The sequence below is a fragment of the Sodiomyces alcalophilus genome (genome assembly GCF_042370955.1).
Source record: "Sodiomyces alcalophilus JCM 7366 unplaced genomic scaffold ACRALscaffold_2, whole genome shotgun sequence".
NCBI lineage: Eukaryota > Fungi > Ascomycota > Sordariomycetes > Glomerellales > Plectosphaerellaceae > Sodiomyces > Sodiomyces alcalophilus.
The window spans coordinates 2,029,512-2,056,998 of NW_027263533.1; the positions used below are offsets into that span (position 1 = coordinate 2,029,512).

The following is a 27,487-nucleotide window of genomic DNA, read 5'->3' on the forward strand; positions in this document are numbered from 1 at the left end:
CAACGTAACTCCACCTTGCAAACGGAGTCCTTTTCATCGTCCGTCTAGAAATAAAGCCACTCCCCAAAGATGACCGTTTCAACCGCCTCATAACGTAAAACCCAACCACAGCACCCGAATTTCGTCTTCGCAACACATCACATCCCCCCCCCCCACGGTCAGCCACATTTTCACCACCATAGTGTAGCGTCTTATCTCCTCATCGGTTAGCTTTTAGCGGCCCAACATTCCAACCAACGTCTCCACTGGAACACAATGCTATTGTTGCCATCTTCACCCTGGTCCCTCCCCGCTTCTTGCAGCAAACAACTGTATTCGCACGGATATCATCCCTCATCCCAAGACCCAGACCGAGGTTCTCAAAGTCTATCCATGGCTTGATATGCAGACGGGGGACCGCTCCCGTCCGTCCGCTGCATCCGATACATACGGTACAGCCACCAACATTGTTCATCTGGAATCCCCTGGGCTGGACCGCGACTGCCTCTGTGTGTTTACGTTGTAGGTACCTATGTATTCATTTGTACACGTACAACCGTACTATCTGGGAACCCCGCAGACGCCCCGCACCTTTCCCCCCTTCTCCCCTCTCCTGACCCGCCAATTTCGTGGTGCACTGTTACTCTGCCGCCAACGAGCGGACGCCACCTGGACGGGTTACCAGTTAACATACCATTCCCCGATTCTCAGTCCCGGCAATCCGTACGAATGACATGTAGAATTAGGTAGTAACAAGCATTAGATGTATGTACCTACGTTATATACGACGTACAGAGAATGGGTTATGGCCTCGCTCATCGCGTATTTTGAGTGGTTGACATGAGCGAGCTACGACGTTGGGCTGACGGACAGGTAGTGAGTTTGCCATGTAGCTCAACTTCCGGCAAGTCAATACTTCAAAGACAACGCTGTACAGCACAAGTCTGAAGACATGCACATACGGATATGTATGTAGGTGCGTACAACGTACAGAGTGGTGATGGTGGTGGGGACCGCGGGGAGAAGGAAAAGAAGGGAAGGATCCCGCATTGTTGGTCACCAGTCTCTCCATCCCCATGCGATCTGCCTGTTGGGCAGTTAATATTAGGTGGGAAGTGGAAATACATAGGTATGTACACTACAACGTACACAAGATCCGCAAGGTTAGGACTCGATGGCTTTATGTGCGTCGTATGTCAAGACGGGTGCATTAATGGACTTTGGACAAACAATAACCTCGAGGGGCCTCGACAGATATTGCCACGAACAGCGTTGCCTTGTGGTGTTCATGTATATACACACGCCAACATATGACCTCGGAAACGTGCTTGGTGCCTTTCCCTGCCGTGTATCGGTCTGAGGTTGAAGTCGAAGTCAAAGACCCCAGGCTGCCTCTCTCACCCTTCCATCCTGTTAGCTCCCCTGCCTCGTGTTGGTCATGCAGGGACCGTTCCGGGTTACTTCAGTGTTATCCTATCAACCGGCGGCCCGCCACACGAGGTCGCGCAAGTCATGCCATGTCATGCTATGCCATGCGCGTTCCTGATGCGCATCGTCTCTCGTCTACCGGCATGATCGGTCAGTCACATCACGGACATCGGAGTATCGTATGCCAACACCTTAAAATGACCACACGAAGAGGCTTCTCCATGGTCGCTCCTGGAGATGAATGGCCACCTAGCAAGGTCCGTAGAGGGCGACACGGTGAAAGGGACGTCTGAAGGAAGCAAGGGGGGGAAATGCGGGAAAATAGACACGGGTAATGGTTCATTTCTACAGTCCTGCTGTTTCTATCCGCATTTCCCCCTCTCATTTCCCTTTAGTCCCTCACCGGCCGAGACGTCGATAACTGTGGACCAGCGATCACAAGGTGTATCTTTCGTTCCAGGACAAGTTTCGGGGAAAGAGGGGGGAAAGGCCAGTCGGCCGAGACTGAGAAGATCAATGCTACGCTGGTCTCGCCACACGAGTTCAGGAAATTTCATGTGCTGTTTGCTGCTGCTTCCCCTTCTCCTTCCTTCGACTTTCCTTCTCCGCCGCCATTTCCGTTCCGTGCATCTCCCGCTAAAAGTAGCCAATTATGACGTCGGTTACCTGGCAAGGGACGGGCGGTTGCTACAATATCTGGTGGCCGGTGAGCGGTTTATGGATAGTGGAGAAGAGGGGTTGAGACGAGGCCTGGTTGAGACTTGGCTGGAAGCTGAAAGAGGAAGTAGACAGAGCCGAGCTATTCCCTTTGATGGTTATTCCATGAGATGGGTGGTAGGTGGGTCAGAGGAACGGCCCATGATCACACCGCCGAACATTGATCCTGATATTGTACATATCGAATCCTGATGCCCAGCTGCTGTCAAGTTCGGGCCATGAGCCAAGTCGACTGTTGTAGAGACACACACATGGCGACGCACCATGCTGCATATTCAATAGATCTACTCAAAATGTCTCATGTCTTCTGCTCTCGGGGGCGGTCTGCTCTACGGAGTAAAAGCAAACGCGCCAAAAGCCGAGCCCTAGAGACGCGACGACCGAATGGCGGGATGGGGCGGCTCGTTCGGCGCTTCAAGCTAATGTAGGACACCGATTTTCACCAGATCTTCCAGCGCATCAGCGGAGGCTAAACCTGCAGCCTTCCCGACGACACATGTAATGCATAGGCGGTAAAACATCCCGGCGCCATGACGAGAAGGCCCACTCCCCTTCCTTTCCTCGCAACGTGCCAAATGCTGTACAGAGATATGCTGTACGAAATACGAAACAAAATAATCAACCTACAGATACAGATACGTGGGCTCCATTCGGTAAGAATAGGAATAACCCTTGAAATGAATTTGACTACTCGCTTTTAACCCTTTCTGCTCCTTTTTTTTTTTTTTTTTTTTTTTTTTTTGCGTTATCCTTATCTAGGTACCCTTGTGACCGAACTGAACTGTTTGCTTCCGGCAAGTTACCCGCCCAGGGCTGCTATGCCGTTTTGCCTTGGACTGCCTCATTGTCGATCCCTGGTCTGGCCATCCAGTAAAGTACATCCAAGGAACTTCGTACGGAATACAGACAGACACCTTATACTTACACCTACGTGTACAACGTGTTTGATGGGCAAGAATGGCTGACATTGGTCCCAAATTGAAGTGACCCGACAAACAAAGCCGCCAAGTACAAAGCCTTGGGAATTCAATTCCTTTGAATGCACCCCATACGGACTACGTACGAAGTATGTGCACTACAACGTACAACATACGTATAAGCATGTACTGTACATCCCCGCGGTTCCTGATGGCTCGTTGATTACCGGTACCAGGTACTTTGGCCTGCCGGTCGACGACAACACCAACTTTCTCCCGGCAGAATGCGGAAGATCGAAACATCAAACCATCCCTATTATACATACATACATAAGTGTACTAGGAGCTTGAGAACTTCAGTCCACATTTTATCCACGGCTCTCTCTTCGCTCTACTAGCCTTTTCTGCTTTTCTGACTATACCGTAGGTGGCCCAGTGGCCTACGAATATGGTTCTGATAGTGTGGCAGCGTACCTAGCTAAAATACGGACCTACACATCCATACTTTGTACCATTACCTCTAAGGAACCTCGGTACCTAGGTACCTACCAAGCCATCCCGTCCTGATCGCCCAGCCACGCTAGGGTGCTTGTTGTGCAACCAGAACGTTGTTAATGTATTTCGTACATTCGACAATGATCGACTTAGCAGGGCACGTCCTTCCGCGCCTGTCCCGGCGAGGTACGTTGTATTCCGGACAAAGGACGAAGTAGTATGTACATCTTGTGGTCAGGAAAACGAAAGCAGGTCAAAAGAGGGGAAGAGGGCGTGTCCCTAAACAGGCTGAAGAGTAGCGGTGAGGAGGCACTAAACCTATTTAGCAAGCTTCATTTTCAACCAAAGCGCGACAATGATCGCGTGGAAACGCATGTGTCCGATGGGAGGGAGGTTGAATGATTACAACGTACAACCTTACGGTGTACATACTCGTACCCTATAGACCGCACCTTGGAAAATAAAGGCCCTGTGTTTTGGAGAGAAAGTGTGTGTGGTGCGGCCTGTGTTGCGTGACCAGAGCATACATAGTGATACCCCAAGTGCGGCCCGAAGTCGAGTCCACTATCGTGCCCAGCCCAGGGCGAGAAACGGGATCTCCAAACCCCAACGACGCATGGAAGCATGAAAGGGTGTCCATTGACACGGGTCCTTCCCCATTCCCCATTACGAGACAGCAGCGACAGGGAAATCCGGGGTTGATGTGGGATCCCTGAGGGGCGTCTGTCCATGAGAAGCGCCTCGTCTGCACTTCCTACGAAGCATGATTGTCTGCGCTTGTAAATGCTCATGAAGCTCTCCAGGTAGGCGAGTTCGAACGACGAAACCACTGGGAAGGGATGTACGGAGCATGTAATGCGGGTAACGGTCCGCACGTGCAGAGATCGATCGGGGGGGTTGCCACTGCACCGAAGCCTTCATGGCTGCAAAACAACCACGCAAACCACAACCAGGTCTGGCCCGGGCCTATTTCAAGGGTGTGAGAGCGAAGCACACTCACTTCACTCACCTCCTCGCGGATCATGGCCACGGATAATGTCATGGGAGGTGAGGTGCTAATAGGCGAACGATCAATGTCCACTCATAATTGCCCCGAGCATACATGGGCATGATAGCAATCTTCGTCCTGTGGTGCCAGCTCGTCAGACAATCCAAGTCGCGTGTGCATTCGCCAGCGCATCGCCAACCCAGCCAGCCCTTTGCCAGAAAACTGGGCGGCCCGGTGGTTGGTCGGTGGCGGGAAGACTTTCTAGATTGGATCCATAGGCGTGGTGACGGGGTGAGACCGAGAGGGGAAGGGAGAATGATAATGGTGGTTGGGCTACGGAAGTGTGGTCGGCTGGCCGAAACGTGGATTGCTGTGATTCGCCTGCTTGCTTACCTACCCTGCTGGGACGGGAACGGGAACTGATAAGCTAGATTAGAAGAGCAGCTGTTCGAGGGCCACGACAACGGCCCCAAATGCGACCGCCTCGATGTGTGTTCTGGTGGAGAGGGGTAGAGAAGGAGAGAAGGCAATACAACGTATGTAGCTTCCAACGTGTTGTTTCTTGAAAAGTCGTGCGAACGGAAACAAGCGATGCTGCAACAGCGAGGCTCGAGTCCGCTAGGACTATCCGGCCGAGAGCTGGTATCACCGTGGACCGACAAGATACCAAGGTTGCTATTATCTAATTAATATTTCCTCCCTCTTAGTGGTCGCTTTGACTACGACCGGGTTTTCTTCAGGATGATCCCGCAAAGCCGCCCCACTAATTGCCTCGTAATCCCCGAAACCAAGTAGCGACAGGGTTGAGACGGGTTGAGGCGATTCGCGGATACCTACCACCAGTTCCCTACAGCCAGTCCCAGCTTCGCTCGTCAGGTGTTTGTTCGCAGCAGCATCAAGTCACACTCCCAGCTCATAAATAGAATCGTTCATCAATACATACATACATACATACATATGTATGTGTACGTTGTACATACGTTGTAGCTGTTCCTTGCATCTGGAACGGCGACAGGACAGAGAGGGACGGGAGAGCTAATGTGCCCAAAAAGAGGTAGCACGGGCTACAGCCGCCGGCAATGCCCCCGGTGGCAGAGTACTGATATCGACAGGCATGCTGAGGACCATCAGAGGGCCGTTCGAACACCGGGGTCCGGCAGGATAATTGTTCTTTGAGAAGGAAAAGAAGAGGAAAAAGCACAAGCAAAAGCAAAACTATTTCACCACACACATACGTTGTACTATACCCTCCCAGCCAAAGTGGTTGTCCACGACACAGAAGAGAAGTACCTGATACTTGCGAGGTTAAGACCACGCCCGGGTAGTCCCGGGAGGACTAAAAGGCCTACTCATCCCCCGCCATTCGGTTTTCGGAACCCCTGTCATAGCCGCCAACAACGGGCTCCTATTCGCCAAGGGCTAGCATGTTTAGCCGCCTTGCAGCGAGGGCTTATGCGAGTGCTCAGACCAACCTCCTTTTTCACTTGCCCTGTACCCTGTCTCAAGCCTCGCGATATCTCGCCCACGGGGAGGCAGGCAGGCTGCGAGGGAACAAGAACAAAAAGGAGAGGAAAAAAGAAGGGAGGAGATGGCTTTGTAGACTTGGAGCCCGAGTTCTTGGGGAAGCTAGGCCAATGCTGGCGCTGGTGCTGGACCTGGTCCACTTGGCTCATCAGACTATTCTGGGATTTGGGATCTGTCTAGAGCTCTTGTTTCTCTGAATTCAGTCCAGCCTTCTATCTGTCTTTTCGACGATGATATTTTAACTTGAGAGACATGGCGGCTTTGTCTCACCCGGTCGATAGGGCGAAACGCTTCCGAGTCAACCGCTGCGACGCCCCTGGAGGAAGCCGGATTCCATCTTCTTCTCCCACTCAATGACGAGGGACGCTTCTCTTCTTTATTCCCGTAACCGAAACAGGCTAACAGCTTCTCTCAATCGATTATAACGTATAGTAATCCACACCGCGTTGGTATTCGTTCTCCATTAGTACGGATAGGTACCCCATATTGCGTGTCCTCCAGCCTTCAAGATCCTAACAAAACGTCCACGCTTGGCCATTCTTCTATAATTCGGGGAAAAGAAAAAGGCAGCTAATGCTTGTTTCCCGACCGGCGATGCATTCCAACCCCTTGGCCTGGTACCGAGATGGTGGCGTGCTGCCAAAACGTCCACCTAATAAAAGCAAGCCCCGTGCAGGGAGGCGGCCACTGCTGAGGATGATCGGCAAAACCATGGTGGCGATTGTACTCGGTTACTTTGGCGTTGGAAAAAAGGAAAGAAAAAAGACCCGACCGACCGTTGACTGAAAGCGTGTACGAAGTAGGTCGGCGTTGTATGTGCGGTAATACATTAAGTATAACGTATGTATGTAGATCCGAAACACCAAAAAAATGTCGTGCATAATGAGGCCCAAGACAGCCGTAGCTCACTGTGGCCTCTTGCTGCATGTATGACCATAACGCAGCATCCATGTACCTACCTAATATCCGCTGTGCATCATCAACCACCAGCCCTACCTATTTGTAAGTGCAATACGAGAGAAGACGTGAACGACAGGGAACGGGCAGTACTCTGTAACAGGGGCATGCCTCGGTCGGCCGAACTCGAGCAGGCTTTTCTACCCAATCGTGAAAGACAAGATCGGTTGTGCAACTACTGATTACGTCTCCGAGGGGCGACATTGAAGGGTGAACAGAAACGCGAAAGAAGTGATGATCATGAACGCCCAAAAACGTTCATATTTCGGTATCGTTGGTTAGAGTCCAGAGGCAACAACTGAGTATCGCCACCGCCGCTTCTACGCCCAAAGGCCGCAATGAAAAACGGCGTCCCCTGTCTCGCTGACCACCAGCCACAACCATACGTCCTTGGGGCAACACGTATGCTTGGAGGCGCCGCGGAAGCTTGCAGCAGCCCGAATTATCCACTGGCGGAAACTGGTGCATATCGCCGTGGAGCTAGAAGGACATGTCATGCCGCACAATAAAAAGGGACCTGGCAGGGGAAATCGAACGGGTGTCCTACGGCTTGTGATATCACGGGCTAGGATAGATGGGTCGAAAGACCAAGCTCCTGGCGACATAATGAGAGATTATGGTGCTTTTAAATGTCTGCGAAAAGCATGAAGAAGCAGATGTACGGGTTCCAGAACCGGTACCGATGCGATGCGATGTCGCTGCTCATCTACATCGGCACTGCATGCCCCGTACATGACGCCAATGCAGCTCACATGCAGTCCCCAGTATTGGCTGCCAGTGAGCGACTGCATCGACTGCCCATCTGGCTGTTTCCGTGAAAATAACAAACGACCAGCGGCGAACGTCAGCTCTTCGCTGTGATATCAGCGCGAACTGTGGACAAGGACGGACAATTGTCCATATGAAGAATGCAATGATCCAAGGGAAAGTGGAACTGATATTTCTTAGGTTGAGTCCAAACTGCCAAGTGCCCGGGCCGGGGTCAGGTATCCCGCTGGTGAGAGCGGTGGAAGAATCTTTGCTTGGTGGTCTCGAGGAAGGGGGAGAAATTAAGTAGTGAGTACTACAAGAATTAAAATAGATACTTATCCCTCGAAGCTATGAAGACTTCGAGGGAAATGCCAGCGGAGCGATAGGAGCCCCTGCCGCTCCGGTCGTTCCTCCCTTCGCGACAGCGCTCCGCTGGAAAACCAGGCCAGCCAAGATTGTAGTACAGCAGATGACCTAATGCTATTTATGGGAGTTTTAGTACCTGCGGATGGCGAGTTTTAAGCTGCAAGACCCAAGCAAAATCAAGACTGCAGCCTTGCGACGACGTGCATGGAGACAGCTGATGACGGGTAAATCAGACTGGATCTGCCGGCCCACGCACTTATCGCAGATGTAGGTAGGAGCTTAGTGGGCAGAAGAGAACATCACGGAGCAGGAGGAGCGGAGCATCATGCGTCATCTGCAAGCTAGCTGAATGTCATGAAGAAAACTGCCCCGATGGTCAAGGCTCGTTGTGATTCTGTGCAAATCAATTGTTGCCTGGGAAAATGGAATAAATGTAAATGAAATGAAGCAAGCAAGTGCCGTATCTCAGGAGTCCAAACCTGTTTGTTGAACCTCGGGGGATCGAGGTAAAAGTGATGCGATCGGTTGTACATACGTTGTACGTTGTACATACAACGTACGTTGTACATAATGGTTAATAGGCTCCATTTTTAGCCTGCCTATTCGTAGGTACTTATTATTTTAGGGGCCCTATTTTAGAGGCGTTGCACGAAGAACCAAGTGGGTTTTCTTCTGTCCAACGCTTATTAAACTGTGGCTTGAGGCACAGCACAGAATGTCGTCAATCAACGACCAGTTCAAAAAAACCAGCAAGTGAAGCGTTGGTGAACTTTGTCTCCGAGTACGAAGCCTCAGATCTCTCGGCTGAGGCGTCGAAGCATTTCCGTGTAGCACTTGCATTATTGACAGCTTCGCTTCCACACAAGACTCGCGGCCCTGCTTGAACATCCCACGCGACTCTGTTGCCGTCCGAGATAGAAAGACGACCAGCGACCAAGATGGGATGCCCATGTCCTCCTCAACAACCCCCGCCTTTGCTTTCCCGTCCTTACTCCACTTTGAGATATTAGGATTGGCTTGCGCGCATCCTTCTCCTGTCCCTGGTCGAGGAAGCCCTGGTCACCCCACCTGGCCGTCCCACGATGCACGAAAAGAAAAAAAAGACCCTTGTCCTGTATGTACGTTGTACGTTGTACAGTACGAGGAAGTGCAACGACAAGCTTGTTCGGCTCACACCCCCTGCAATTGTCGGTCATACATGGGTAGTCGGTAGGTAAGTATTCGTACAGAGTACGTTGTACATTATTACTCCGTACTGCGCTTGTGCTGGCGCCCCGCTCTTCAGGTTTTAGCGGATAGGTTCCCAGGGCCAGCTCTGAAGCGACCAATACTTTCCTTCCCTCTACACTGTTCCCACTCCAATGCACGAATACAATACCATGTCTTATTGTAAGATGATCTGTTCGTTGTTGATTTGGCCCGGGAGAAGGGGGAGGGGAGATGGGAGGGACTTGGGTTCAGACACCACGGAACAACCACGCATGCGCCACCAAGAAAGGATTCACATTGAAGACATGGAAATGTACGGGTATTACATACATACAACGATAGAAGAGTACATATAGCAAGTGGATGATTCAACAGTTACGAGTCTAGACTAGTAGGATTAGATGATCCCTGGGAGATAAGAAAAGAAAAAAAGGACAAACAGAAAGAAAAGCGGCGGTGTAGGAACATAGGGACGAGGTACCAGGTACGACAGTCCCAACGGTCCACACTGGACCAGTCCAAACTGCCAGCGACCAAGTCCGGTAGATAAGGTACTTTGCCTTGGTATCTTGGGTACAAATTTCGGTACACCTACCTTTTAGCTTCTTGATTCAGGAAAGTCTCATCCCACGACAGAGAGGAATCCCAACCACCCCAAGACCAAACAGTTCCAAATCACTAGCCCAGCGAAGATTAGAAAAAGTAATCAAGAAATAAACCTTCTTTTCGCTTGGTCCAAGAATCGGGTGAGGTAGAACGAGCGGAAAGAAAAAGAGAACCCACACCTCACCCGGCCTCAGAACCCGCTCCTCTACTTTGACAGGCTGGCGGCAAACTAGACCACCGATTTTCGCCTGTGCTATTCCTTTTCGGAGCACGAAACCTTGTCGACCCTCTCCTCGCCTTCGCTCCAAATGACCCCGGTCTTACGGCACTCGCGACCACTACCATTCGAAATTTCGTAGTGAGGTGGTTGGCATCTGTCCACGCAGTAAAATAAAGGTACCTGACTGATCAGAGAGGTCCAGCACGTGTACGTACAGGTACGTTGTATATCTAGGTACGTTGTATTCGTTCGTCCAGACTCCTCCTTCTCGGCCCCGGTTCAGTCAGGCTGGTCCCAGCTCATCCCTCCACCCTCTTCTTTCCTCCCTCCGTGTCGTCCTCTCCACGTCCCCTACAACCCATGTACGTAGGAACAAGTACCTGATACAAGTACCCCAATCACGACCAGGGTGGGCTTGTCGTCTTTTTGGACCTCCCCGGCCTCCTCCACTGTCCGCCCTTCTACACTACCGTGGTCCCTGGCTGGCTCACGTCCTGCTCTACTTCCTGAGTACCCAAAAAAACAAAACCGTCCCTCGCCCGGACGTTTTCCTGTTCCTTTCTCCTTCACGATTGCACCAACCTCCCGATATTCCTCCTCCTCCTCCTCCTCCCACCCCTCCGACTAGGTCGTGTTCCTCCCCCCATGAGAGAGGTGAGGAAGGTGAGTTTTTTTCTTTTCCTTTTGCTTACAATGCCGATATGCCCGTCGTCCCACCGCTCCTCGTTCCATCTACCTCCCAACTTACCCTACTCCTGCAATGCACATCCTCTCCTGCATCTCCAATTTAGCTTCCCGGACCTAAGCTGATGTGCCTGCATATCCATTAGAGAGTAAAAAAGATTGAGCCATCACGAAGCTCTTCATCCAGGTGTTTTGGTTTGCGTGTACCTCTAACTTGACCATCTTGGCCTTCAGAGTTGACCGCACCAAACGAAACCCACTCTCTTCCACTTGGGCTCCCACCACCAACCCTCTTATCTTTTTTCCCTTTCCCCTACTTCCCCTCGTTTCCACTTGAACCGTTTTCACTCCGGGGCATTGACCAGATCAGCCACGGTTCGACATAACTACAGGGCTAGTCACAAACAACGAGGGCGCACCTTCTTTCCGTTTACCGCCAGGCCTCGTTCGTCTTCCGTCCACCTAGATTTGGATGCAGAGTCGGCAACCTTTACTGCTCTTGCGACCACCAACCAGCTTTGCTAGATGCTACGATTTCACGAGCATTGACCCTTGACGACTCTTGACGAGACACGATCACCTCGACCGCTTTCTCGAGAATAACGACGATTCATTTCTCCGTGGCCTCATTGAAGCTTTTTTTCTTTCTTTCGTTGGCGGATCGAGAAATCGGACTTTCGCCGGCCTTCTTTCCGTTTTTTCAACCTCGTTGCCGCATACCTGGTTGTTGTCGAGTCTTGCCTCCCTCAGCCATTGACGTTGTCTAGAATCCCCATCATCCGTCTCTTCGCTTTGCCCGCTAAGACCAGGTTGCTTGGATTTCCGCAATCGTCATTTGCACACGAGCCCATTACACGTTAGCCGCTGAACTAGAAGTGGCGGGACAATACCGTGAAACTGGATCTACCGCCGATATCACAAGTGCAAACCCGGGGTTTGAGCCACTCCTCATACTTGAGCTCCTCGACCGACCAACGGCCCTTGTACATGCATAGCGAGGGAGTACCGCCGTCCTTGCCACTGCCCACCCCACACCAGGCGTACTCTTCGAGTACTTCATCTCCGCGAGTTAACTCGGTGGATTCTACTTCGAATTCTCACGCAGGATCACAGTCGTCGTTCACCTCGGCGGCCTCTTCACACGGACCGAAAACCCCGTCTCCAACGCTACCTGTTGGCTCGGCGATACCCGGGCCAACCACCCAGCCTCTCGGGGCCTACGATCACTACGCGAACATGAATCAGTCGACAGCCGACATGTACTATCAGCAGCATATGTCTGCGGGACAGCCGCAGCCGCCTCCGGCTGTCACTTCGGGCGCCATGGCACCCTATCACTCTCAGCCGCCGGCGTTGCAACCAAACCACCTCGCCCAGTACCCGCCTCCACCGCCGCCGCATTATAGCCAGCACTATCCATACGCGAATGGGCTCACCTCCCCGCAAAACGCCCCGCCGAATGTGCCGAATGGCATGGGCCCGGCCCCGAACGTCCTTCCGCTGCCAGGAGCCACCCCCGCCAACACATATCAGGGGATGGATACTACCGGTCAAATTGCCCCGCCGGGCATGAAACCCCGCGTGACGGCGACTCTTTGGGAGGACGAGGGCAGCCTGTGCTTCCAGGTAGAGGCGAGAGGCATTTGTGTCGCCCGACGTGAAGGTATGCATTTCGTCCGAGATGTGGAAACCGTACCGCAGCGTATTTTTCATCTGACTCCTGCTCCATAGACAACGGCATGATCAACGGCACGAAATTGCTCAATGTGGCTGGAATGACGCGTGGTCGAAGAGACGGAATCTTGAAGAGTGAGAAAGTGAGACACGTCGTCAAGATAGGGCCGATGCATCTGAAGGGCGTCTGGTGAGTGCACTCGACGAGACAATTACCATGATCTGCCAGCCTCCCGTCTGACACGCTATAGGATTCCTTTTGAGAGGGCTCTGGATTTTGCCAACAAGGAAAAGATTACCGAGATGTTGTATCCCCTTTTCGTTCACAACATCGGCGCACTCCTCTACCATCCCACCAACCAGAATCGCACGAACCAGGTCATGGCGTCCGCCGAACGCCGGAAACAGGAGCAAAGCCAGATGCGAAACTCGCAATCCGGTCCTGGACTGGCACCAATCCAGCAGCATCATCACCACACCCTGGCTCTGCCAGGCCCACAGCAGTCTCTCCCATCCCACTCCAATATGAGCCGTCCGGCCCTGGACAGGGCGCACACATTTCCCACCCCGCCGACAAGTGCCTCGAGCGTCATGGGGAGTAGTATGGGCCCCTCTGACGGGTTCCAGTGGACGACGCAATCACAGGGGATCAGCGGGGCTCAGGGCACGAATCCCATCGCCATCGACACGGGCCTTAGTAATGCACGCTCGATGCCCGCCACCCCTGCGTCTACGCCGCCTGGCACGGCGATCCAGAGCATCCAGCCTTACCAGTCTGGAGCCCAGCAGCAGTACGACAACTCGAGGTCGATGTATAACCCGTCCTCGACGCAGCACTCCCCGTATCAACCAGCCAACCCTGGCCCGCAGGATCGTTCGGTCTACGGACATCATGATGCTTATGGAAAGAATGACATGGGCCCTCCATCGTCGCGGCCCCCGGCACAGGTTCCTGCCTCGGAGCAGAAGCCCGTGAACGGGATCATCCATCCTCCCGAGCAGAACGGCCAGAGTGCACCACACGCCGCTGGGGAGGAAGAGGCGGAGCATGAGCATGAGACGGAATATACTCATGACAGTGGTGCTTATGACGCTAACCGTACTTCGTACAACTACGCGCCGCCGCCGGTTGGAACCATGTCATCGGAACACCAACACCTTGCTCCTGAGATGACAGGATCTTCCAATCACCCTCAGGCGTCCGGCCGCGCGACCCCACGCACGGCTGCCCCGCCCCAGCCTTATTACTCTCAACAGCCTGCATACAACACATCGCCCAGGGTGCAGCATCAGCCTTCGAGCAACCTCTACAGCGTTATGAGCAACGACCGGGGTGCGACAAACGGAGGCGGGAACGATGTGTACGCGCCTCCGGCTGATATGAACTCCATGTCGAACGGCTATTCATCGCAGCAGCCGATGATGAATGGCAGTGGTGGCATGAAACGTGGTCGCGATGAGGAGGAGGACCTCCAGCGGCCTTTGAGTGGGGGCGGAGCCAACATGGAGATGAAGCGGAGAAAGACATTAATCGACGCGACACTCCCTCCAGGCGGCTACGAAAGCTTGGCCCGGCCGGCTTCCGCCACCGTCGCCCCGACGAGGCACAGATAGGCTCTGACATGCCTTATCACACTCCACTCAGTCAGTTTCAAGCATGGTCGCCATTTATTCCGCATGGCAGTGTCGAAGCGCCACCAGCATCTAGAAAGATTTAGCCTTGCTATTTCGTGTGATCCAGTTGTTGATTTGGATCCACACGTGCATGAGCAGGTGAGAAGTTCTGAGGCGATACTTCTCCTGACATTCCTTTGCTATTTTTTTTCTCCCTTTTTCCTTGCCTCGTTTTTTGTATTTGTCGCGACAAGAGGTCCATCGGGCATCCTGTGTGACGCGCTGATGAGATAACGATTTTACCATTCTCTGATTTTGTCGAAACGCCTCATCATGGCTGTACATGTCTGATGAACTCACGGTTTGCACGGAAGGATTTAATTTCTCATGGAAACCCCAGCTCGACTTTTCCACCACACCATGTTCACTAGCCCGACAGACCGGGAAGAGGCGTAGACCGGGCAGCTGAGGACGGGCGCAGCTTGGGTCCCCCCCTGCCTGTCATGACCCTCAGGCAGGGGGACGATTTGCTGCTGGTCTCGTTGGGGCCCGTTTCTTGCCGGTGCCTCTTCCAGGGCGGCTTACTGGCATGAAAGCGTTATGTGCATGTGCTAGAGGGGAAAATAGGCGGCAGGTTTCGGTTGGCGACGGCGACACGACACGTCTTCTTTTCCGACGTGAGGGGTTTCACTTGTTATGACGACCTTATGACTCTGCTTCTTTTACAAAAAGTGTGCCTTAGGTGGTCTATGTTGGACATAACTTTTCTTTTTCTTTTTCTATCTCTTTTTTTCCTTGTCTTTTTATTCCGATAACGACCTCATGAAGGGAATAAAAGCTGTTGCACTCACCATTCTTCTGATGCCTTTGAATGCTCCACTACCTCAGGTCGTCGCAACAAACAATAGGCGTTAGGTTCACATTTAAACGATGACCTAGACCGTCCTGGGTTGAACGCGATGAATCTCTTCAATATGGAATGATTTATTTGGCCCCTGGGGGAGCCTGCCACAAGAGAAGAGGATCATGGCTGTGGCTGTCTTCGAAGCATATCCGATTCCGAGGCCTGGGTGATATCCTAATTCTAGACATCTATCCGGGGTTGTGGTCATCTTCAGGTAATTACTTGGTAGAAACAGGACCGGCTACATATCTCACTTGAACGGCATACGAATATACTGCGTTACCTCGCAAGTTTCTCTTTGTGGGCTTCTTCGTGTTGTCTATGTACGAATATGTAGGTAAACGCGGACCTTGTGAAGAAACCAAAGAATCGTCAGCCCAGTGGCTTGTATTTGACTTTTGTCCTGACTTAGGATATAGAAGCACCAGAAGAAGTACCTACAGAAGTATGTAGAGTCACTAAGCAAATATTGCGACGGATTCTTATCAACTCCCCACTATTAGTAGTATACGCGTTAAAGGTAGAAATCCGTCGAAATTATTGCTGAGCCATTGTACTAGAGACGCGTAGAGACACAGTTGTCTATGTGATAACTCGGGATTGATCGTAGCTGTACACTTACATACGAATAGAACTTGGGTGTACAACGTAACATGGCATCGAAAGCCCCACTTGTCTTGTGTTGACATCAGATACAGCGGGAGAAAGTAACTTTACCCACTGCGGGAAGTAGAAAGTCAACTTACTTCGTACGGATAGACACCGGACCTCCAAAATTTCTACACCTTCACCAACCAACATAACTACCTTCACGCCGTTACCTCGCCCCAGGCCCTGTCCATCTGCTCAGCTACTTATTGTGCCTCCCATTTCTCACCAGTTCAATTCCTAGACTTCTTGCATCGGACGTCATAATACTGCAGTGGGGGACCCGTCGCCGCAGACATTCGACATTGCTTCGCAAACGGCTGTTCGAAGCCGATCCATCTTCCCAGCTCGGGCAAAGGAGCAGCAGCCGTTGCTGCTGTCCTCTGGTGCGCCTACTTGATCTAGAAGATGGCGACACCCACGCCGAATCACCCGATGAGGCATAATGCCTCACAACAAGGTCGCACCCCGTCCGGTATTCCCGGGGCCACGCCGCCCGTGTCCACTCCGTTCTCGACCTCGCACGCCCATGTCGCCTTCTCCCCTCGGGGCCCCAAGTCGTCCCCGCAGCAGTTTAAGAAATCGCCTGCGACGTCGACGACTCTCATGGGACATCCTGGCAATGGTGGCCCACTCAACTTCGACAGCCCGTCGGCTGCAGCTGCCATGGGCGCCCTGGGCATTGGAGGAGGGCTAGACATGGGCCTTGATAATGTCGGCGTAGGCGGCCTCGGAGGGCTGGGTGGCCTGAGTGGAGAGGACGAGAGGCTCAAGCGATTGGACACGGTCCTGGACATTGTCGGGGTTTGTGTGCACCACCTACCTGGTTCCCTCTACAGATTTTCGGCCAGGAAGCTAATCTCGGCGAACCAACAGAAAGCAAAAGGATGGGTCAGTGAAGCTGGCCTCGAGCGACTGTCCCTGCGCACAGGACTTAATAAGATGTGGGAAGAGCACAGGACGCCCGACGGCAGGATAACCAAGACGCTGGTGGTTGCGGGTAACGGACTACAGCTCGACATTCACCTCGACAACAACATCGTCCAAGGCGTTACGCTGGCGTTTCCCGAGTCCGAGTCGACGCCCATCGTCACCAAGCACGTGGCGGGAGCCGAACAGATCCTGTTGAGGACCCTGCAGCTGCGGCCGAACCAGAGCCCGCTGACCAAGACGTTGGACGACTTTGCGGCCAACCTAGAGCGACTCGCCCTCTTGGACAGGCTGAGCGTTTATCCCGGTGTCGACTGCCAGGAAGCCATCGCCGGCATCTACGAGAGCCTGGAGAAGCTGTATACATGGGAACTGTCAAAGATGGCCGAAGACCCTACGACGAAGAGTATGCCCGAGCAGCTGCGCGAGAAGGCGGTTTTGTGTGGGAAGAGCGGCCGGCCTGCTATGAACGCCCGGGATCAGGTGGGGTTGTCGATCGACTACTGGACGGACCGACACCTCATCCCATTCTCCTCGTCGTCGGGACGGAGTGACGCCAAATTTTGGACGGTTCTCGCTGGATGCAAACCCCTGGACGGAGAGCTGTACCAGCCGGTCCGCGTGTCAGAAAACTGGATCTCGGCCAAGATACAGAAATCTGACCCGGGCCCCGAAGACCAACTCCTCGCGGCTCCTGATGGCACTGTACTGGATTGGCTGGAGCCCGAGCCTACCCTCTTGCCTCCTAACCCCGAAGACAAGAGTATCGGGGTGGACGTGGTGCAGCCGGATGGCACAACGCAGAAGTTTCCCAACGTCAGGTTCGCGGCCACGCTCAGCCCTCCCGTGATCGTACCCCAGTCCGTCTGCAACACGCTCTATGGAATCGCTGGTGCCCAGCCTCCGCCCATGCTCCTGCCAGCTCAGACGTTCGATAACATCTCATTCCCCATTCCCGAGGGAGTCCACCACGATGCCAGTGAGCTACGGACCATTACATGCCAGAGGGATGTTCTGGTCAGTGAGCCGGGTGGCGAGCTGACGCCCCGGAGACACCTAAACACACTCTTCGTCTACAAGCCGGTGTATGGACAGACCATCACGGAGTTGCCATTCTCGCATCCCCGGCAGGTCACGGCCATGCTGCCGATCCTGCGTCAGTACGCGTTCATTTCGATGCTTCTCTCGCGCAGTTTCGGCACCGACATCACGGGCGAAGAAGTCACCGCGCCCGGCCGGCAGTAATAATGCATCCATCATCTCCCGGAGCACCACCACCAAGGAGGACGCGTTTCGAGATTTCCTACGAGACGACAAGCCCGAGCAACCGAGCGCTGCGGCAGACGCTCCGCTCCGCATCGACGTGGTCTTGTCCGTCCACCCGACGGCGGGCCTCAACGTGGTTTTCCCCTTCCGGGGTGCGACGGCCAACATTGAGCTCCAGATCCAGCCCAACGCGGCGGTCCATGTCGTTTCGCAGAACGTGATCCCGGCGGAGGAGAACGAGGAACCAGAGAAGAAGGAGAAGAGCGCCGGGTCGGAGGGACGGGAGGGGGCGGCGGGTGGCGGCGAGGGGAAGAAGAAACTCGAGCCTCGGGATTTGGGTCGCGCCCTGGAAATGTTTGAGGACCTTTGCCAGTGGGCGGAATGGATCAGGACGCGCCTTTCCTGAGAAGCATGGCCATTTTTCTGGCGTGGTCACGGATGACTGGAAGGACATTTTGGAAGATGATTCTAATGGGCAAGGTGTTTTGGGGAGTTTTTGTTTACTTCATTATGATACCCGGGGACTGACCTCGGGGAACGCGCCGAGCGTCCGCCACATTTCTCACTTGAGGTTCTGGACATATGATGGCGCATTTCCGTTGGACTAGTCTCCTGCCAAAGGGGGCGATGGCAAGCCACGGCGAAGACCGAGCATTGGCTTACGAGTGCTTTTATTATCATTATCATTACCATTATCATTATTGTTTTGTTTCTACTCGGACGACTCTTCTCACCATCTCATGGCAACCCAGCCCTTTCTCCGTCGGTTGGATCACTTGACTCGATAGAGCTGGCGGCGGAATATACAAATACCAGCCATGAGTGCTCTCCTGACTACGGCTAATTTGATGTGGGCCTTCGCTCATTATCATGAACGCTGTCGTTTATGCGTCGGGGAAGCCTCCGTTTTCCCTGAACAACGAGACGAGTCGGACGGAGGATGAGAAGGGGGGGGGAGGAAGAGAAATGGAATATCCAGTTCCGAGACGAGGAAGCTAGCTTGTCTGGGAGTCAGAGTCGGACAGTCAGACATGCAGAGGCCTATTGTTTTGAACTGGAACCCTGATCTGGACAGGAACGAGACCACGGTACCGTTTTCACCCCTCCTGCCACTGGGTCTAGTTGAACAGAGACATGTTTGGGAACACCTATGGCATGAATTACAGTGGGAATTCTGTCAAGTTCCTGGGTGTCGTGGCCAACAAAAGAAAACGTGCATGTTTGCGATGCGATATAATGGTTGGTGTTTGAGAGGCAAAGTGACAGCGAAGTGACGCGTGGTATTCTTTGAGATTCTGACGAGATGTCTTTGGGTGACGGAGGGTATTTTCTGATAATCTTGGGGTGAGACGTCAGCTATTAAAATATTTAAATATTTAAAATATTACTTTCGCATTTCTGTCACTTTGGTGGCGGCGACGATTGCGACGGTGCTTGCGACGACGATTGCGACGATTCCGATTGCGCCCACGGACGAGACGCGTTCGGTTCGATGATGCGAAAAATTCAACGACAAAAATTCAAGCCCAGCCCCCTTTTTTTCATTTTTTTTTTTCCTACTCTCCTCGCGAGGCTGGTCAAATCGCACGTCTTTGCCGACGTCTCTTCAGCTTCCGGGACACCGGATCAACAGGACATTGCGCATTGCATGCGGTAATCAATCGAATTAGCCCATGGCCAGAAAAGCGGTCAATCATGGTGGAAAACCCCTGACTAGTCCGAATTCGAGGGGCCTCAAGCTATTATACGAGGGTGGTCATTTTAGGGCCAAGTGGCGGTGGCCCAAGCGAGATGGGGGCTACGCATACAGTTATGCCTAGCATGACGAAGGATATTGGATGCAATTACACGAACCCCCTATTTTTTGCCAGTCTCGAGTGGAGAACAACGTTGAAAAAGGGCCTGACTGGGGAGCCTAGACGGATTGATATCCGGGCTACAAAATGAGGCTGGCAGTGGATTCATGGCTGTACGGCCGAAAGCTCTAAGTACCACAACCAATTTACATGTACTTCGTACTGTTCGAGTCGCAACGTACGTCTCATCATAAGTACCTGGACACACCATCCATATACATACCTAGGTACCCTTGTTATTATAAGCCCGTAGAGTCAAATGGAGTTAGGATAAAGGCGGACGGTTTAAACCTAAATTGGCTGAATGGAGATATATATGTTTCGATGACAGGTGGAATTTGCTACTCAAGATATACATACAAATTGGCTGTGATATACATATAAATTGGCTGTGGTACTTAGGGAGATAAGGAGTGGCGTTATTGACCCACATCCAGCCACATTCTATAGCCCGGATATCAATCAATCTAGGCTCCCCAGTCAGGCCCTTGAAAAAACATCATTGAAGTGGGGTGAGGAAATAATAGGGGGTTGAGAGAAAAAAGGGGGCGAGGTGGTTGCTGGAGCTGCTGGGTAGTTCCGAGACTGAATGGTTTGCTTTGTTTCGAGTGTGTTTGGTAGTTTTTTCGTTGCCATCTCTGTCGCCTAGGTCTGTATGTTTACTCGTCTATTTTCTGTCTTGTTTTGTTGGCAGTTTGATGCCCAAATGGGTGGGATGGAGGATGAGGATGAGGTGGAGGTGTCGGAACCTAAGAGCTTAGTGTGATACGGGATAGAAGAAAGATCTTCTTAATATAGGTCATAGCCTATGGATAGTCCGGCGAGGTGACGTTCTCACATCAGACGTGGGAAGTCAGGGGATCCTGAGGGACGAGTTTATGGGGTGGCTGACGGAGACGGATTCGAACGACGGGATGGACGGGGCCCTGCTGGGCGGCGCGCGTTGATCACCGGTTTCAGCAGAGGGCGGCAGTCGGGGAAAGAAAAGAAATCGAAATCGAGGCCGTGGGAGGGACCCTGCAGTGTCGAGAGAAGTGAAGCAGAGCCAATGGTTTCCCCAAGCGTCCGTCTAAACTGGACCAAAGTGGCCCGAAGTGGGCAGAGGTGGACAAGAGTGGGCGGAAGACAAGGATGTCCTGATAGAGGATGGGAGGCTGGAGAGAGCTTGCCATCGTGTCCATGTCCATCCCATCCCGTCATTCCCTGCCACGTCCACGTCCACACGGTTGGGTAACTTTTGGGTTCCAGCGCCTCCCCCTCCACCGTAACGGATGCCAAGGACCTCCAGAAGTGGGACCGTGCGATATCATCGGATTGTTGACGATAGCAAAGGACTTTGGAGGGAAGATTCTCAACGCAGCAACATAACCTATTGTAGAGATATTGGAAACATTCCACTGCTATGAATATTGCCTCAATCTCTAGTCAGATAATTCCTTAGAGGGCGGTATTATTTCTGCATTCTAGATGACTAGAAAAGGAGCCGTAGAAGCTTTCGGGTTGTCTCTGCCTAATACGGGACCCACTGCGCTACGCATATCCCAGACGAGTCACATCGCGTCATCACGTGAAATGCTAACCATAAATGGAAAGAGGGTAAACAAGCACGTCTGGGTCGCGCCTCACTCGAACTTGCGACTTGCCAATACCTGCATGCCCGCAAATTCCCCTTAACCAGTCGTGCCTGCAGTGCCCGCCTGCACCTTCCTCTCCACCAACCACACAACACCCACCCGCCCACCACCCACACTCGCAGCGCACCATTTTCGACCCCATTCTCTCTCTCTCTCTCTCTCTCTCTGACCAGTCTCGCCTTCTCAACCAAGCCATCTTGCAACAAATCCACCATCTCCTCCTCCTGGTGGTGGTGTGACAACTATTTTCATCCACCCCGCCTTACCTTCTCTCTCTCCCCCTTCTTCAACGCTTTTCGGCATGACTTGAAAGACAGCACTTGCCGCCCGATCGGATTCCTTCGCCACAGTAGCCACGAGACAGGGCAGGTACAGCGAAAGCGACAATATCATCGACGTGATTATACTAAGAAGCCGAAGGAAGAAAAGCAAAGCCGACAGGAGAGGAATTGGCTCTTCTTTTTTACCCTATGAGACAGCAACACGACTTGCGCGCCATGCTCTAGGCAATGTCATTCTCCAGCTTCCACTTTCGCCCCCTTTTTCTACGCACATCCACACACTCATCAATCGCCACTCTCTCAACCATCACGCGCCTCGACAATCTGTCCCTTCGACTTGTTCCGGCTCCCTACCTATGAAGCTAGCCTTGCGCATCGTCGTCCACGGCTTCTACTGAACGACTCGTTTGTTTTTTTACTAGCATACCGGCAGACAACTGGAAATTGTTATCCGACGAAAATTTGCGCACCACATCCCTGGACCGAAAAAAGAGTGTCGTCTTTCGGGCACAGCGAGATCTGAATCAAATCCATCAAAGCAACATCCCTCAGCATCAGGCTTGTTCTTTTCAGAGCCTTTTTTTCTTGTCTTCTTTTTCACCTAGTCCCATTCATGGCGCTACGGATTTGACAGTGACAAGTTATATTCACAACCACCGGCAACCCAGAATACGGTGCCTGAATATACCTACCTACGAAATTACCTTGGTCACAGCATCGCGCTCTATGCATTGTCTCTGACGATTACCGCCATTGAAAAAGCGCCAGTTCTTCCAGAAGGAAAAGAAGCATCAAGACAACCTCGAAAGAGACCCTTAGTCAACCATGTCCTTCTCGAACAACGGTGCTGGCGGTACCCTCACCGTACCTAGTCCGACGCATGTTCATCACGTTGACGTGCTGGCAACATCTGTGAGGAGCCTCCGTCGCTCCCTTTCACGTTCCCCCTCGAAATTCAGCTTGGCACGCACCAACTCGCAAAGCTCCGAGAGCTCCCACAGCTCTTACTCGCCGGCAGAACAGTCGCCCAGCCGGCGATACACTCCCGGCATCTCTTTGAGGAGCCACGCGCAATCACACTCTCCAGGGCAACAACCTCTGCACTTTCCCTCCACCACTCCCCGTTCTTCCGCTCTTTCCACAACTCCCCAACACCCACCTCCAACCAACCCTTACCACTTTTCTTCCCGCCCCACCTCCGCCCTCAAGCTCTCTCTACGGTCCGCCAGGTCTGCTGCGAAGCAGACTGCGACGCCGTCGAGACAGCCTACCAGGTTTCGGGCGTCGCCCAAATCGCCTCTCAAACGTGCTCTCAGCGCCACCGACAACGCCGAAAACGCGCCGCCTGCTACTTCTTCCACCTCGACATCGGCCGGTCAGGACACCACGCCCGGTCCTCACCTCTCCTCTACACCGCGGAGCCCTCTCCCGAGGAATTCCCTCTCGCGGAGGCCGCTCGAAAAGTCGTCGCGCCATAGTCTGCACCTGGACGTCTCCGAGTCGACCCAGCGCGCCGTCCTCAAAGCACTGGAGGGCAACGCCGCTGAAATGAGCGGCATCCCTGGCTCCGGTGCCCTGAAGCGAAGCGACGCTCTCATGGATGTCGATCAGCCGAACCTGAGCAGCCCTGTGGCCAAGCGACGAAGCTTGCACGGCGTTACAGGCGTTTCCACCATGGGCAATAATGATGCCGAGGTCGGCAGCATTTTCGGCGCCAGCGCGAGCGCGCCCAACACGAGCTTCGAAATCCACGACGACGGAAACCGCGGCGAATACGAGCTCTCCAGCAGCAGCGCCGCCATCCCTCCCTCCGAGTCGCTTCCGTCGCCGACTCCTGCCCCTTCGATTCCCCGTCGGACCGGCTCACTTCGAAAATCCACCCTGCAGCAACGTCAACACGACCGATCATCCTGGGGCCGCCGCTCTGGCGCAAATCACCTGGCCCAGATGGGGTCCGAATTCTCCACCCCCAACGTCAAGAACCGGCCCCGCCTCTCCCTCGATCAGTTCTGCCCGCCACCTCAGTTCGCTCGCGATAGCCCCTTCTCCAACATCTCCTTCCCGCCCTCTTCGGTGCAGCCCGATGAACGCGGTGCCCAGCAGCCGCACCCTCTTTCCAAAACACTCACCACCTCTTCGAGCGGCAACAGCTTACAGGAGGAGGATGCGCCTGGCAAGGACAAGCCGCTGCCCGCCATCTTCGCCAAACCGGTTGCGCCCATCAATTTTGCCAAGTCGCTGCCTTGTGGCCTCGGCGGACCGCCTGTGAAGGAGGACGATACAGTGACCCCTTTCAAGGACATCAAGCCATGGCCCGGTGCCTTCATGTCCACGGGCCTGGTTTCCAAGGTCAACCGGAACCCCGAGGAGGATAACAAGCTTGTCATGCCCGATACGCCCTGCAAGAAGCCGAACGCCGGCTTCGCCACATACCCACCGCCACCGGGCAGCGCCTTCAAGCGGAATGGTGGTCGCCTCTCCTTCGGCCTTCCGTCCGGCCTTCCCTCGAGCCCTTTCAGTCCAACCACTTCCCAGCAACGCGGCTCTCTCGGCAACTCGGGCAAAGGTCTAGGCCTCTTTCACCGCCTGGGCCCCCGGAATACCCGCAGGAGCAGCCTCTTGAGCCTGGATGGCGAGGATAAGAAACTCATGTTCGATGGTCTCGAAGGCGCCCCTTCGGGCATTGACGCCGACGACGTCCCCCCGACGCCCACCAAGCAGAGTTTCACTTCGAGCTTGAGCAGCCTTACCGAGACGAGCACCGACAATGAGAGCCCCAGTGCCAACCGGACCATTGCCGTGCCTCTATCCGCCGTCCGGCCCATGATCTCACGCGACTCGGCGGCCAAGTTTGGTGGCTCTCCAGAAGGGATGGAACTCAAGGGCAGCAATGACGGGTCACCGGAAGCCACCGCGCATTTCGCCATGTCCGATCCCTCTCCTCCCCCGCGTCTCTCTTTGCCGTCCTTGGCCGGGTCGAGATCCAGCAGGCGGGGGTTTCATGGCGCCTCTCCGCTACGGGCGCGCCTCGGATCCGCCGCCCCGACGAGCTCTGCGAAGAAGCTGTTTGCCAAGGCTCCCCCTCGCAATACAGCCACTCCGGTGGAGGGGAGAAGCCCCACGACCCCTCAGGGCCAACCTCGTGTTCCCCGATGCCAGCGTCTTATCCATCTCCAACTCGCAGGAGAAGGACTCGCCCGCGTCCGCTGACGACAAATCCGTGGTGCCCACCCCGGTTACGCCTTCGGGCCGCGACTCGTTCAACGCGGGCGGCGCCGGGCTCATGACGCCCGTCCATCCCCGCGCCAATGGCGACGACGAATCCCTTCACCATCGCTTTGACCGCGTGGAGCTTGTTGGCAAGGGCGAGTTCTCCATGGTGTACAAGGTTGTCAAGTCGGCCTCGCTGCGCGCCTCTTTCCTATCCATATTCAACGGCACGCCTGGCAGGACCTCCCCCGGAAGCCCGGAGCCCGACCGCATTTACGCCGTCAAGAAGGGCCGCCGGCCCATCCTGGGTCCCAAGGACCGCGAGAACAAGCTTAGAGAGGTTCGCGCGCTCCAGGCGCTGACCCATGCCGACCACGTGGTACGCTACATCGACAGCTGGGAGCACGATCATCATCTCTTCATCCAGACGGAATTCTGCGACGAAGGCAGCTTGGACAAATTTCTCAGCAATGTCGGTAGGAAGGGCAGGTTGGATGACTTTCGCATCTGGAAGGTGACTCACGATATTTGTCTGGTATGTCGCACAACCGTTTCCCTCTCTCTCCCCCCGGACTCCCCAGGCGAACCGAACAGATTAGTTAACATATGCTCGCTAGGGTCTGCAAAGCATTCACGAGGCTGGCCTCATCCACCTGGACCTGAAGCCTGCCAACATCTTCATCACCTTTGAAGGCATCCTGAAGATTGGTGACTTTGGTCTAGCCACGACATGGCCTGCCGCGAAAGGTATCGACGCTGAAGGCGATAGAGAGTACATCGGCCCCGAGATCCTTCGTGGCAAGTTCGACAAACCGGCCGACATCTTCTCTCTCGGTCTGATCTTGGTGGAAATGGCCTGCAACGTGGTCCTTCCCGACAACGGTCCCTCTTGGATTGCTCTGCGCTCGGGCGATTTCTCCGAAGTGCCCAGCCTCACGTTCAGCGCCACTACTGCCACCCAAGCCCGAGACGCGGCAGGTGTGCCGACGGGTTCGTCGCAAGATGAACCCATCCTCCATCCTTCTAGTGCCTCGGACTTTGCCCTGCACGAGGACAACCCAGACGGCAATGGCCACAAGTACGCCTTTGGCGATGTGCACATGAGCGCGTCCTCGGGCTCGCGGCGGCGCCCGGAACTGCAGACGCCTCCCGTGTTTATGTGCGACTCGTTCCACGCCGACTCGCTCGACCAGCTAGTTCGGTGGATGACAAAGCCGGATCCCGCGGACCGTCCGACCATCCAACAGCTCCTCGACTCTGGTGGCCTGACCTGGGTTGCCGAGCGCCGTCGAGCCGCCGCTACCGTTTTCGAAGGCGTATGGGGTCCCGCCGACGACACAAAGGGCCCCGGCGCGCCGTGCGGCTTGGATGAAGATACCGAGATGACGGACGTCTGAACGGTACCCTGCTCAGGGCTTTGCTTAAACTCCAATCTCGACGCGCGCAGATATGAGCTCACAGTAGCTCTGTTACTGGACTGGGGCCGTCAATCCTACATTTGATCTGAATCACTCGATTCTGGCTTTGGCGCCATCTCTATCATAGTGTAGAGGGCGTTTTGGGCCTCAGCCGGCCCATCGACACGTCAGTTTTTCCAGCGTACCATATTACCACGCTGTGACCGGACTATATATACTACGCTCAAGTTGGGCGGTATACACTTGGCGATTCAACAACATCAGGCATCTATCTTCTCAAGGCCATACGGACAAAAACATTCGCATCAGCATTCCCCAACATTTTCATGTTCGGCATTTTCGGAATCGCATTATTAGGAGAGATCTTTCGTCTTAACTCTTCCCTTTATCGTCTCCCGTCTCGCCTGGAGACAAGGGGAGAAACATATATTGAGCAGGGATTGCGCTCATCTGAGCTCGGCATTGGGCATTCATAGCCGCCAGCACTATGGACGTGCTGGCGGCACACACTGTTACATGTACAAATCTTGTTTCTGGTTTGGATTGTTTCCGGCGCCCGGGTGGGAGGGTGAGGAGGACGGATTCATCAGAAGCATGGGTATCGGATCAGGGAGCATAGCATAGCTGCCTCGTTTTGAGAGGGACGGGCGTTGGACTGCATGCACTCCACAAAGGGAAACTGACAGAACCTTTGACAAGCCGTTGGTTCGTGCTTGTCACCCTCGGTCTTTGGGTGGAAACGGCGAAACAGGCGCCATGTGCTCGGTTTATACAAAAGGGAGTAATACTGTCAAGAGGGTAGACAGCTGGTGATGGCAATAGTGGCCTGGCGATCAGGGGAGTTCGGATCGAGATGGGACTCATTTTTCGACCAGATTGGCTCCCCTTGGGTGGGGAGGCTAATGTCTGTCTGTAGTTCATGATTCTACGATGAAATGGCATGATAGTTATGACCAAGAAACATTATTTGCCCTGCGAGGACTTGTATTCATGTGCGGCCGTGATGGTTGGAGCTGGCTGAGGTTGTTCAGGGAGAATAGACGCTTTGATTAGAAGGACTCTTTTTGCCCGAGCAGTAGAAAGAAAGCTCATATACAACGTACGTTATCACCTTGGCAAACACCAAGGGCGCGCATTAATTCTCGCCATTTTACTCGAATCCGAGGTCCTGCCTGCTAGTCATTGTGAAAGATCATCACGGTCATCCTGGTT

At 53.8% G+C, this 27,487-nt stretch overlaps 11 protein-coding genes across 11 annotated transcripts; 6 read left to right on the forward strand and 5 right to left on the reverse strand.

Annotated features, from left to right (window-relative positions):
- Positions 1-681: 681 nt before the first annotated feature.
- On the forward strand, positions 682-1,648 carry ACRALDRAFT_2057493 (uncharacterized protein). Its single transcript, XM_071021808.1, has 2 exons — positions 682-1,586; positions 1,619-1,648. Exon 1 carries the CDS (start codon positions 946-948, stop codon positions 1,291-1,293), a length of 348 nt encoding a protein of 115 aa, XP_070876887.1. The 5' UTR covers positions 682-945; the 3' UTR covers positions 1,294-1,586; positions 1,619-1,648.
- On the forward strand, positions 682-1,656 carry ACRALDRAFT_1061145 (uncharacterized protein; the record flags this gene model as incomplete). The annotated part of the gene is made up of 1 exon (XM_071016372.1): positions 682-1,656. A coding segment is annotated over exon 1 (314 nt), but the record flags the coding sequence as incomplete, so codon positions are not given.
- A 768-nt stretch (positions 1,657-2,424) lies between these two features.
- ACRALDRAFT_207106 (uncharacterized protein) lies at positions 2,425-3,392 on the forward strand (the record flags this gene model as incomplete). The annotated part of the gene is made up of 7 exons (XM_071022171.1): positions 2,425-2,446; positions 2,488-2,548; positions 2,580-2,622; positions 2,663-2,777; positions 2,924-3,017; positions 3,081-3,107; positions 3,134-3,392. The coding sequence occupies 7 exons, from the start codon at positions 2,425-2,427 to the stop codon at positions 3,390-3,392; spliced, it is 621 nt and encodes a 206-aa protein (XP_070876888.1).
- A 194-nt stretch (positions 3,393-3,586) lies between these two features.
- ACRALDRAFT_207107 (uncharacterized protein) lies at positions 3,587-7,247 on the reverse strand (the record flags this gene model as incomplete). The annotated part of the gene is made up of 24 exons (XM_071022172.1): positions 3,587-3,621; positions 3,698-3,763; positions 3,880-4,451; positions 4,487-4,502; positions 4,533-4,591; positions 4,639-4,655; positions 4,685-4,951; positions 4,987-5,118; positions 5,245-5,392; positions 5,431-5,436; positions 5,505-5,641; positions 5,670-5,694; positions 5,726-5,739; positions 5,802-5,820; positions 5,874-5,929; positions 5,997-6,220; positions 6,278-6,313; positions 6,352-6,414; positions 6,491-6,550; positions 6,638-6,684; positions 6,737-6,830; positions 6,912-7,017; positions 7,064-7,145; positions 7,192-7,247. 24 exons carry the CDS (start codon positions 7,245-7,247, stop codon positions 3,587-3,589), a joined length of 2,337 nt encoding a protein of 778 aa, XP_070876889.1.
- Positions 7,248-7,325: 78 nt separating this feature from the next.
- Positions 7,326-8,654, reverse strand: ACRALDRAFT_207108 (uncharacterized protein; the record flags this gene model as incomplete). The annotated part of the gene is made up of 10 exons (XM_071022173.1): positions 7,326-7,368; positions 7,408-7,485; positions 7,523-7,548; positions 7,594-7,638; positions 7,680-7,853; positions 7,897-8,021; positions 8,114-8,187; positions 8,258-8,399; positions 8,425-8,455; positions 8,487-8,654. 10 exons carry the CDS (start codon positions 8,652-8,654, stop codon positions 7,326-7,328), a joined length of 906 nt encoding a protein of 301 aa, XP_070876890.1.
- Positions 8,655-8,756: 102 nt separating this feature from the next.
- On the reverse strand, positions 8,757-9,637 carry ACRALDRAFT_207109 (uncharacterized protein; the record flags this gene model as incomplete). Its single annotated transcript, XM_071022174.1, has 8 exons — positions 8,757-8,790; positions 8,834-8,954; positions 8,985-9,078; positions 9,114-9,189; positions 9,263-9,290; positions 9,320-9,468; positions 9,500-9,571; positions 9,627-9,637. 8 exons carry the CDS (start codon positions 9,635-9,637, stop codon positions 8,757-8,759), a joined length of 585 nt encoding a protein of 194 aa, XP_070876891.1.
- Positions 9,638-11,827: 2,190 nt separating this feature from the next.
- Positions 11,828-14,128, forward strand: ACRALDRAFT_2101079 (uncharacterized protein; the record flags this gene model as incomplete). The annotated part of the gene is made up of 3 exons (XM_071023041.1): positions 11,828-12,503; positions 12,572-12,704; positions 12,766-14,128. 3 exons carry the CDS (start codon positions 11,828-11,830, stop codon positions 14,126-14,128), a joined length of 2,172 nt encoding a protein of 723 aa, XP_070876892.1.
- Positions 14,129-14,182: 54 nt separating this feature from the next.
- Positions 14,183-15,297, reverse strand: ACRALDRAFT_207111 (uncharacterized protein; the record flags this gene model as incomplete). The annotated part of the gene is made up of 9 exons (XM_071022175.1): positions 14,183-14,218; positions 14,276-14,483; positions 14,524-14,533; positions 14,570-14,712; positions 14,786-14,818; positions 14,980-15,011; positions 15,085-15,158; positions 15,219-15,253; positions 15,287-15,297. The coding sequence occupies 9 exons, from the start codon at positions 15,295-15,297 to the stop codon at positions 14,183-14,185; spliced, it is 582 nt and encodes a 193-aa protein (XP_070876893.1).
- A 56-nt stretch (positions 15,298-15,353) lies between these two features.
- On the forward strand, positions 15,354-18,248 carry ACRALDRAFT_207112 (uncharacterized protein; the record flags this gene model as incomplete). Its single annotated transcript, XM_071022176.1, has 4 exons — positions 15,354-15,419; positions 15,976-16,066; positions 16,141-17,851; positions 17,880-18,248. Coding segments are annotated over 4 exons (2,237 nt in total), but the record flags the coding sequence as incomplete, so codon positions are not given.
- Positions 18,249-18,438: 190 nt separating this feature from the next.
- On the reverse strand, positions 18,439-19,521 carry ACRALDRAFT_207113 (uncharacterized protein; the record flags this gene model as incomplete). Its single annotated transcript, XM_071022177.1, has 8 exons — positions 18,439-18,480; positions 18,611-18,753; positions 18,798-18,880; positions 18,908-18,943; positions 18,978-18,994; positions 19,041-19,214; positions 19,282-19,480; positions 19,508-19,521. 8 exons carry the CDS (start codon positions 19,519-19,521, stop codon positions 18,439-18,441), a joined length of 708 nt encoding a protein of 235 aa, XP_070876895.1.
- A 2,951-nt stretch (positions 19,522-22,472) lies between these two features.
- ACRALDRAFT_2025569 (uncharacterized protein) lies at positions 22,473-26,254 on the forward strand (the record flags this gene model as incomplete). Its single annotated transcript, XM_071020325.1, has 3 exons — positions 22,473-24,749; positions 24,832-25,392; positions 25,475-26,254. The coding sequence occupies 3 exons, from the start codon at positions 22,473-22,475 to the stop codon at positions 26,252-26,254; spliced, it is 3,618 nt and encodes a 1,205-aa protein (XP_070876896.1).
- Between the last annotated feature and the right edge of the window lie 1,233 nt (positions 26,255-27,487).